Source organism: Centruroides sculpturatus, unplaced genomic scaffold, assembly GCF_000671375.1.
Source record: "Centruroides sculpturatus isolate CEXI.00-Female unplaced genomic scaffold, Cexi_2.0 scaffold57, whole genome shotgun sequence".
In the NCBI taxonomy this organism is placed as follows: Eukaryota; Metazoa; Arthropoda; class Arachnida; order Scorpiones; family Buthidae; genus Centruroides; species Centruroides sculpturatus.
In genome coordinates, this window is record NW_019384382.1 from 519,230 (window position 1) to 531,195 (window position 11,966).

An 11,966-nucleotide genomic window follows, 5' to 3' on the forward strand; every position below is an offset into this window, starting at 1 on the left:
GTACACATTTNTATGCATGATTTTTGTATGAAATGTTACATTAAAATTTGAATTGAATATTCTCTGTATATTTTATCATCATAAAATTTTTCTTGCATTTAATTAATACTGTTAAATATAATACCAAACACCAATTATGTAGTAATGAGAAAGAATAAAAAAATATTTAATAATGAATTTTTGTTGTTTGTTTAATTTGACTTAAGCACCTTTAAACACAAATTTTTGGATGCTATTTATATTATGTAAATATGAACTAACACAGTTTCTTTAATTAATTTGATTTAAATTCAACTGTGGTGCGTACCAAAAAATGGAAGTACTGTAGTATCTTTTCCACATGCACATTGAAATCTAATTTAAATAATAATGTCATCAATGATTTGTGTTTTGATGTCAAATGACACGTGGTGATCTCAGTACCAATAACTTCTGGATCTGTTGTTGATTGATCAAGTTGTTGATTTTCTTTAACCTTGGAAATATAGGGAGTTGACCATCTGTCTCTCTCTAATCTGTGGTAATAGCCAATGTTTTGTCGAGGTTGATTTAGACTGCATTCAGAAATAGATGGTTGTTTTTGCAATGCATTTTAAACCATGGTGCAGTGAGCCAACATCTAAATGCTGTTCAGTTGTTAATCGACATTTAATGTAAACATTGTCTCTGCAATCAGCTGAATATACAACTCAAGAATGTACAAATTTAAAATTTGTACATTTTGATCAAAACTTTGCTATTTTCTATTTAAGTGCAATGAGAAATCCAAAAATTTAATTAAAAAATGGGGACCCATAGCTTCATTTTTGAGATACAGTGTGGTCAAAGTGACAAAAATGACAATGTTTATGCTTCCTAATACAATTGAGTGTACCTAATGGAATTTAGGAGGGAAAAAAATAAAAAAAAAATAGCATAATGTGCTCTATGCCTAATGGAAAATGGGTACCAATAATGAACAAAGCAATTGACACTGAGCAAATGTAATTTTTGCCATCTTGTGTGATCAGCAATCATTTTCTTCTCCTGTTTTCACATGTATCCATACACAAATGTTAATCCTTACATATTCAGTCACATATCAGCACTTGAATTAGATGATGTGAAAGATAATTTGTATTAATTTGTATTGTTTGTATAATTTGTTTTATTTCATTTTTCAACTGTAATTAATATTTATTAGAAAAGTAAAATTAAAAAGACATTGTATATTGCCGTTTTCAGTGAAAATTATATTAGATGTTTACTTCTCAAATATTGAATACTAATTGTACAAAATAAGAAAAGAAAATGGTTTTTATTTATAAATATTATTTTAACTAAATATTTAATAAGTCTTTTAGAAACGAATAATTTTTGTATTTCTTTTTGCAATCATTTTAAATATAATTTTTTAATGTTGTAGGGTAAAATTCGAATACAAATTATGAATGATTCTACTTCAAACAGTTCTTCAGGTTCTCTCAGTAAGTTGCGTCAATTTCGATTGCAAAAGAAAATGCCTCCAGTTTCTTGCTGTAAGGTAAATATTCCTAGCTCTCATATAATAGCAGAGAGTAGAAGCCAATATCAGTCTCTTTCTGCAGGAAAAGATAAAGGTAATAACAATAGTGATGATAATTTAATTATTTATTTTACAAAGCAGTTTTCTGCCTACATTGTAATAAAATTTAAATTATGCAGGTGTGTATCTTGTACCAGATTTTATTGGAAGTAATACAGAAGAGCCTACAGATGAAAATATAGAAGAAGAAGAAAAACAATTTACAGCAGGTCCAGAGTAAGAAAAATATTTTAGTTTCTTAAACTGGTGTATAGAATACATAAAACAGTTTTACCTTTTTTATCAGAAATTTAAAAAAATATACAAATNGCTATAGTTAGTATTTTGTTAAGTGAAATAGTTCCACATAGACTTTGTAAACAGAATAAATAGCTCTGATACTATTAGTAAATTAAACATTTTAAATCAAATCACATTCTTATTTATTAATTGCTCAGTGTAAGTAATTAATTTGACACTGAATTTAAATGTAAAGAATAAAGATTAACATATTTCAAAAAATGTTTAATTTTATAATTCACTTAAAACAATTGTAGCCCATGTATATATACAAGTTAAGTGTTACTTATGCATATCATTAATTAAGAGAGATGATATTTTATATTTTTAATCTTTATTCTCAAGAGTAATTTATGTTTTTTCAAAGAATATTATAAGTCTGTTACTATTTAACTATGTGTGATGGTATGGATTAAATAATTGTAATTGAATAAATAAATCATCAATGAGATTTCTTTCATTTCCTCTGAAGAAAGATTAGCTTATGGAATCTATATGTTGTCAATATTGTAAGAGTTTTGTAAATAGTAGTACTATATGCAAGTTTTCATGTATTGAAAGTATCATAAGATTGAATGAATTTAACAATACATTTCATAGTTTATAGTTGTAATAAATTTTCTATGTGATTTATTGCAATATGTCTAATCAGTGTACAGCATATAAACATTATAAAGTACAAAATTCATCATAACAATCATATTTAAATAATTTAAAATTTTCATAATTATATGAATTTAATGCTATAGTATACTGTATAAATAAAAGAAGTCTATGTAAACTTTTATTTAAATGTGTTGTTTTATTTTGAGATAAACAATAATGACTATTTATCACAAATAATAATAAAATATGTAAATTATTATGTATATATCATAAGAAATTACATTCCTTATAATACTATACAATCTTGATCACAATTTAAACAATTATGCAAATATCAAATCAGACAAATTAATTCAATTGTCTCTATGTCCTTGTTTTATGTCCCTATGTCCTATGTCTTGTCTGTGTTATATTATTGTCTACTTAGGACTTAGCATATTATTAGTACTTAGAATATTGGTGATTTTGTTTCTGCAAAAACAGGAAGTCTTATTCAGAAAGACAATCTTTATTTTTAAGATCTAATAATATGCTAAATTCTAAGTAGACAGTAATATAACAAAAGTAGCAGACAAGTATCCATTTATTAATGTGTAAACACATCAGATCTGTTCAGAAAGTACACACACTTTTTATATTATGCACTAACTGATAATTGAATCTGAATGCAGCTTGTGCAACTCTAACAGAAAGTTTTATGTACTATCTGTCAAAAGCAGTTTGTTCTATCTTCATTTGTTGTTGTTTTACATTCATCTGTGTAAACATATGTTGATTGTGTTTTGTGATTTTTTTTTTAGCAAGTGTGAATGAAGAGCTGGGATAGACTAGGTCTGATAAAAATTTCATGAAAAGCATCATCACTTGGGATGTGACCTGGGTTGATGGGTATGAGGTAAAAACAAATGCCAGTTGTCAGAATGGGTGGGAAAATCTTCACTGCAATTCAAAAAGGCACAAGTTCAGTCAAGTGTGAAGATCTCGCTCATTGTTTTGTTCTATTCTGAAGGTGAAGAAATATCTTCATGAAGCAGTGAGTAAGAAAGACCCAACTACTTGGAGAGAACAGCATTGTGACATTGCACCTGTCTAAACATCACTGCTGATAATAGAATTTTTGGCCAAGAACTCAATGCCAATTGTTCCCCAATCTTCACATTCACCAGACTAAGTCCCAGAAGACTTACTTTTGTTTCCCAAATTAAAATCTGCTCTCAAAAGTCACCATTTTGAATCCATTGTTGCTTTAAGGAAGATTTGCTAGTGGAGCTGCACATCATTCCAAAATAAGCATTTCAGGAAGCATTCTTTTCATGGCAGAAACACTGGATTTGGTGCATAGACTCAGGAGGGGACTACTTTGAAGGCAACAAAACTGACTAGCTGCTAGGTAAATACAAACAACTTCTATTTGCAAACTTTACAAACTTTCTGGACAGATCTTGCAGAACTGTTAATTTTTCAAAAATTATTAAATGTATATATAATGGGCAAAGTAACTAATAGGTCATTGTGAATAATGATTAAAATGGCTGCACAGTCTGATAAATATTGAATAATTTATTAACTTGGCCAGACATTATGCATAAAGCTACATTCTCTTTGGCCAAGTTGATTTTCAAAAAAAAAAAAATTACTTTTTCATTGAAACAATTCACAAAAATAAATCTTAAAGTATTTTGAGAATAAGTTCTATTATATGCATAATATAGGTATATTAATTACATAAAACTCTTTTATAATCAACAGACACTATATAATAATTAGAATTATTATTAAAAAAGTTTATTTTAGCAATTACTTTGCACACAAAATAATTTTGAAAATTTCTTAAACTGAAATATTTTATTATTATTAACTGTATTAATTAATGTTGATAATTTTGTTAATAATAATAACAAAATTATATTATTCAAACATAAAAATCAACTTAAAGGAAACTTTTGGAATGTGATTTTTGTATAAGGTGTACAAAATGATATCATTTTGTACTACCAAAAATCACATTCTGTCAAATAGTTGTCAGCTGATCACTCAACAAGATATCATTATCATCACTTTGCCTGATCAGATGATAACAGTATTCATATTGACCTGTCAATGTGATAAATTATGATAAAGAACATAAAATTTATTACAATATCTGATTTTGTTTGTCGTTATTCATAGTGTACAGGCAATATAAATAATGCCCATATTAATCACTTGGCCCATAACATTATTTTTTAAAGATTTACTATTCAATATATAAATAAGCAATTACAGTAGAGCATCGATTATCCGACTCAATTGGGGACTCAGGTTGGTCGGATAACCGAAAAAAATGAAAAAATACATTATTAGTATATCCCATGTAATTAGTATATTAGTATATCGCTATTAACCAACTTCGCATTGAATTTTCATCGAGGTTAAGCCTAACAAATTTAAAAAAAAAAAAATAATCGTCGCTATCGTATCGTTAAAAATTATTTTAAAATTATTTTATTGCTCACGAAACAAACAACCACTCATAATTAGAAAATTAAGTCTCGTTTAAATACTGGCCGCCCTTTAATGGTCGAGCCTGTCCCAAGCTAAAACACGCAAAAATTTAACAAAAATAATATTAAAGTAGCCAAGACATAGCCAAATATTGTAGTGCCACATCACTAGCGGACATTTGAAGTTTGCCAACTAGAACGGTCGATTAACCGTCACATCGGTTAACCGACTGTTCTAGTTATAGATCGGATAATCGATGCTCTACTGTATTTAATTAATTTTCTTTCTGTTGAGATTTAAATATCGATCAAAAAACTAATTGTACTGTAAAATAAACAGCACAGCCTTCTCACTGAAATTGTAGTTTTTTTTTTTTATTGTAGTGTAGGACCTACAAACACTTGTCTTTTTCTTTTACCCACGACCCCCCCGTGTATGGCTTTGCGACCCACCTGGGAGTCGCGACCCACAGGTTGAAAAACACTGCTTTAATGTATCCAAAAACAAATAGGAAAGTACAAAGAATGTTAAATAATTACAAAATTATTTACTCCAATGTATTTTATCGCAAAAATGATTTAATAATAATAATAATAAATGCAGAAAATGTCACATCATGCCAGAAACTATACAACACATCACTTCTGGTTGCAAGCTCTTGGCAAGACACAATCAAGTAGCAAATATAATACATCAAGAGCTTGCAAAGAAAAACAAATTGGCAGACATCCACGAACCATACTACAAGTATATTCCACAGACAGTATTGGAAAATAACACGCACAAAATGTATTACGACAGAGCCATAATCACAGATAAAACAATTTACCACAACAGACCAGACATCACACTCATTGACGAACACAATAAAATCACATACATTATAGACATAGCCATTCCAAACACTCACAATGTACAAAACACATGCACTGAAAAAATTAGCAAGTATACAAAACTCGCCCAGGAAATAAGGCATCTGTGGAGGATGGAAAGGGTGCTTATTGTACCTGTCGTTCTCTCCTGTACAGGTGTGATACCACACACACTACATAAAAGCCTGGGAACATTACAATTGAGTAGAAATACATACATCACACTACAGAAGGCCACTATATTGAATACATGCCATATTGTTAGGAAATTCCTTAATACTGACACTGACACACACATTTAATTTTAGTTTTGTTTAGGTTGCTATGCCTTGACTCTGGTCCGGCATAGTACACAGCCACCGGTGTGAACCGAGTATAACCCACTAAACCCAACACAATAATAATAATAATAATAATAATAAAGAAATATACAAAGAAGAAGCACCAATGGGGACCGTATTTCACGCATCGCCATCTTGAATTAACTTATGTCTGTCAAGACCAAATTTTAAAAAACGTGAACATCACACAGAACAATATGTACCCCTAAGTCTCTGGAACGGAATACATGCACCAATGAACCTACAACTACACGATTTATATTTTAGAAATAATTAAATTCACTTACCATTCAAAACTTTCGAATTTCGAAAAACACAAATATGCTAATTCACTACGGACAACCGTTTAACTGAAGTGAAACGGGTTTTCCCCTTGCTATGGATGTCTGCCTAGTGCAGTTCAGCCACAATCCCCTACAGTTCGCCTTTATTATCAGTTTGAAATGGAAGGGTTCCATAATACCACCTTCTCCTCTACTGTTTCTAGCTTATTTTGTGATTGAGTTGCAATTTGAAAAAATTATAGACCTATAAACCCCACTGTTGTCTGATGTCGGTTCTTTATTAATCTCAAGAACAAAGTTAGATAGATGAAAGTCGAGACCAGATATGGAAACGTTAGGGGCATGAAATCCCGATTAACTATCGGGTTGTTGTTAAATTCAGCGCTGCGAACAGCGCTTCTAAGCGATGACGCTGAGAGCGTTGTTAAACTCGTTTTCTTGAAGCGCTGCGCGCAGCGAACGTCTCAGCGATTTCACTGGTTCGAGGTTAAATCTGCAGCGATCGAACCAGGTGCTTTTTGCGCTTAAACAAAATGGCAGCCACCACGATGGAATTCGTCGAATTTGTTTACGAGAACTTAAAAATTGAACTAAAAGTTGATTCTTCAATTAAACGTCGTTTAGAAAATGGTAAGTTATTGTTTTTCATAACGCTTTATTAATTACACGAAATAAACTCGAAATTCACACAAAAAATTATATATTAAAGTTTGTGTAAAAGACTGTACAGGCATACTTTTTACATAATTGGTTTGATAAATTACATTATACAAATAATAATCACTTTCTACGCAATATTAGTATCTTAAAAGTAATTCCAACGTGATATTATTAAGAATTGCTGTAAACTAGGCTATATCATAAGCAAATTGCTATGAATGGTATAAATAAAGGCTTACATATCCTTTAATTTATAGGACTTTATACACGTGTATTTTCCAAAAAAGAAAAAAAAATGCATTTTGGATTTATAGTCTCTCATCAGTTGGAACATAATATTCAAATGTATACAATAACCAATTTATCACCCCTTGTGATAAAGGTTACCTTGAACAGTTTCAGTTAAAATTACAATTAAATTGTATAAATTAGTTTTATTATGAATTGGAGGGTATGATAAGCATTTATAGCATTAATAATAGTAAAACTAGTTTAAAGTAATTAAAAAGGACAAGTCATTTGTTTAGTTCCTATCAAACAACAAAAGTTCATGTTCTTTTATGGTTTTCAGATCATGATTTCATTCCTCGGTTTTTTGAAGAACTGATATATGAGAGGGGAATGAGAGAACAGATTGGTTTACCGGAAGATGTTGATATTAATTCAATAAGACTGGCCAGCAAATCACACGAGGAGGGAGAATCAGGTATGTATATGTTTATATACAAGTACATCAGTATATACATGTATATACTAATACACTATAAATAATAGTTATTATTTCATATTGTTGCAGGAGACTTCTCTTGGACTGATTCCTCCACGCTGTTGTTGATAACAACACGATTAAATATGGACGATGAATTCAGAAAACACATAAGAAAAACAAAATTGTAAAAATAAGACATTGTATTGCAAAAATGAATTCCTTTTAAAATTTTTCGAATTAAATAATTCGCTAAACATTCCAACAATTGCACTGAGAGCCGCCATTTTGGAACTGCAGCGCTGCCCCGTGTGCGTTGTTAAAAGACATTCAGCAGCGATCGCAGCGCTCTTGCATCCTAAGCTGCAGCGCTGCTCCGCGGCGCTGAATTTAACAACAACCCGTATATGCGAACTTCCGATGCAAACCGGAAGTAACGTTATTTCAATTCAAAAATTTCTCTTGAAAGGCGTTAGGTGACCAGCGTGACTCGATTGTGAAAGGAAAAGTATGATGTGCAGGGGCAAGCCACTACCAATCTGAGATAGAGATCATATACAGTATTTTAAATTAAAAAATACTTGTATGTTTAAAAATTGCAGTTCCGCATTGTGACGATGTCATAATAAATATTTGCTCGTTAGTTTTAATAAATTGTATTGACAAAATTAGATCGTTAAGTACGTGGTGATTAATTCTGATTCATATGTAATGATCCCTATTACAATAAAAAAAACTTTTAAAATTAAATATACAGTACTTTCAAATATATTAGTATTTTGAATTATTACATCAGGAGAAAATTTATTGTCGATATTAATATTTTATAATAAGTAAGATGATGAAAGGAATCTCAAAATTTGATCTCTGATACTTTAATAAAAATATTCTTTACGTCAATAAATTAAGGGAAAATTACTGATGATTCAAATTTATTTTGTTTTTAGATTATCTAGTAAGTATTATTGATGGTAACGTTTATTATTTCGCATGCTTGAAAATGAATTCTATATCAGTGAATATTCGGATTAAGTACATTTTTAATAAATATTTATTTTGCAAAAATACTTGCTATTTCACGTATCTTTATATAAATATAATACACTAGTTCTAATCCTGATTGACAAAGTTTAAAAATAAAATATTATTATTTGCAATCTATCATCACTTTGCCATATTTTTAACTTCATATTTTTTTAAAGTTCTAACATCTAAACTACTATCGAATACAGATGTAATGTGTTTAATAATGAATTAACCTAACACTAATGAATGCATAATGAATGTAATATATCATTATGACTTGTTGCTATTAATAAGTTAAAAATTTCAATCTCAGTTTGTAATGTACAGTACGCTGACGTATTTTATATCTGATTCATAAATACGTGTATATCTGCTTTTTTTGATAATTAGAAAATAAATATATTGTTTCAATTAATGGTATAAGTAAGATTTTCTTCTGGGGATCTAAAAATACTATCAGAATGAAGAAAAATTAAGCGTACCATAAATAATTTGTTGATCATTAATAAAATTAAATTTTGATTTGTTGTTTAACACGATTTTTTTTAGTTTAAATTTTATTTCTAAAGTCTCTGAAGATCCAATACCCGTATAGTTCGTCACAGGTTTTAATATATTTCAAACTGAAAATTAGTTATAAATGTCAAAGCTGACTCAACCAGTACCTCGATATGCATTCTGGGCATCGATGTCACTTAATTTTGTGCTGAATTGTAAGATGATAATTATCAGGTATTAGATTAATTTTTAAAAATTGGTATGCATCGTAACAACACCCCATTTTCATTATTAAATATGTAAACTAGTTTTAATGTTGCAAAATGCAAATAATTTATATATATATATATAAACCTATTTGAAAATAACACGCACAAAATGTATTACGACAGAGCCATAATCACAGATAAAACAATTTACCACAACAGACCAGACTCCAAAAATATTTCTGAATTTGTTTTGGATGTATTAAAATGAAAAATATTTGAATTTTAAAGCTTGAAAATGAATATTTTTTTCTCTTTTTATTTATGATCTGATTGTGTGAAACATTTCTTATTGTATAACATTTAAATAGTTATTATTTAAATACTATTTTTCTAGGAAATGCAAGATATACTTCTGTTTTCTGAATGGAATGTTCAACAAGCAATTGCTTTTGTGCAAGAACATCGCTCTCCATTCACATATGGAAGGAATTCATATAATTCAGATGATATGAAATATAAAAGACGTAGAGTAAATAATTATGTCAATATTGGATTAGATGAAGATTCACATGAAGTGACTAGTGATGGATGGTTGGCAAGAGCAAACAAAGAAACATTAAAAACATACAGCAAAAACATATCTGAAAGAAAAGTTGTTCATTCTAACACTAAGCCTATAGTTTTTTATGGCAGCAAAGAGAGAGCAAGAATCAAAAGACAAGTTGAAAATTTTATTTTAAAACAAAATAACAAGCCAAGCTTAAATGAATATCATTCACAAGACAATAGTAAAACAGATAATTCATTGCAAGAAATTCACATCAAAGTAGAAAAATGAATTTTTTCAGTTTTTGAACCGTATTCACTTTAAATACAGTCACATTACAATTTTGAATTTTACAAGAAAGAATTTTATGGAAAGCTAAGTTAGTTAATAAAAAGTTTATATGTCAACTGTTTAATAACAATTCTAAAAAATAAAGATGATAAAAATGTTTTATAAGAATGATCATAATTATATGATGTTGAATTTGTAATAACTTATATTAATATAAAATTTATAAGTATTATTAATTGTTGACAATTGGTTAAATTAGTATGAATATGTATCAGAAATTAAAAATTGTATTTTATAAAGAGAGATGATGTAATTAAGAATTATTGTAAATTTTCATTGTAGGTGTAACATATATATATATATATAGCACAAAAATTATGTATTACACTCATATTACAGTAAACTATATATTTGTGAATATAATTTCTACATTCAATAACAATTTAGAATTATACTGTATTGGTCTGAACATTAGTCAATCTTTTTTCTCAGTTTTTAAAGGAGCAAAAAATTGCTCTTGCTGTATTTGAGTCTTGATTTATATTAAGATCCCAATAAAGTTTTTCAATTTCAATAACTTTCTGTAGTACACATTTTACAGAGTTAACTGATACTAAAATTCAGTGTAGATTGTTTAATTTAACTATGTTAACACCAGCCAAATTGTGATTTATTGTTCATAGCTCACAAACTATGCATGGGAATTTAATGCTTAGCACAGTTATAAATAATTGATTAGTCAATTGTTTAAAAACAAGCAACTAAACTAAGCCAATTGTTTTTATTGTATTCAACAGAATCAGTCACTTTGGTATCTTCTACAGAAATTTTATTTTGGTAATTTTATTTATTCTTAGGTGTGTACTAATTTGAAAGATCATCAAAAATTTGAGAAGATTGAGAAAATTTACTGCAAAATTTATTCTATGTAAAACATAATTTCTGTTTTAATTTATGTATTTAATATCATATATTTTAGACATTTATAGAAAGAAAAATGAGAGCAGCATTAAGATAAGATAAAACTGTATGCACTGTACACTTTCCAGAATATTTGTGAAATATGCAAGGAAGTGTACTTCTGGTCTGATGGGTATATTGGGCAACCTATGAACAGAGCCGGCCCTACCATAGGGTGAACAGAACAGCTGCTCCAGGCCCTATGGTATCCTAGGGGGTGCCTCAGTGGTAAAGAAAATTAAAGGGTATAAATTAGGGCAACCAAGGGGAGGCGCCATAATAGGATCTCGCTCCATCCTAAAATGTGCCTTGGGCTGGCACTGCCTATGAACCAGTGCATAGGATATTGTTTTGCTTTTGTTCTATAACTTATTGCTTCATTTTATCAATATCAATAAAAATGAAATTAATAAGTTATAATTTGTCACATGTAGTATAGGTATCCAATGCATATTTCTAAATATATAAAATTGCATGTCCTGACTGACTAACTGATTGATTCATCATTGCCCAGAGCAAACTGCTGAACCTAAAGAGGTGAAATTTGGTACACAGTTAGGGTATGTCATGAAAATGCACACTAAGAAGGGATTTTTCAAAATTCCCCTATGGGGAGATTAAGGTTTAACCTGAAGAACG

At 29.2% G+C, this 11,966-nt stretch overlaps 1 protein-coding gene across 1 annotated transcript; it reads left to right on the forward strand.

Annotated features, from left to right (window-relative positions):
* Nucleotides 1–6,847: 6,847 nt before the first annotated feature.
* Nucleotides 6,848–8,198, forward strand: LOC111617935. The gene is made up of 3 exons (XM_023359322.1): nt 6,848–7,060; nt 7,662–7,796; nt 7,887–8,198. The coding sequence occupies exons 1-3, from the start codon at nt 6,964–6,966 to the stop codon at nt 7,985–7,987; spliced, it is 333 nt and encodes a 110-aa protein (XP_023215090.1). The 5' UTR covers nt 6,848–6,963; the 3' UTR covers nt 7,988–8,198.
* Nucleotides 8,199–11,966: the final 3,768 nt, after the last annotated feature.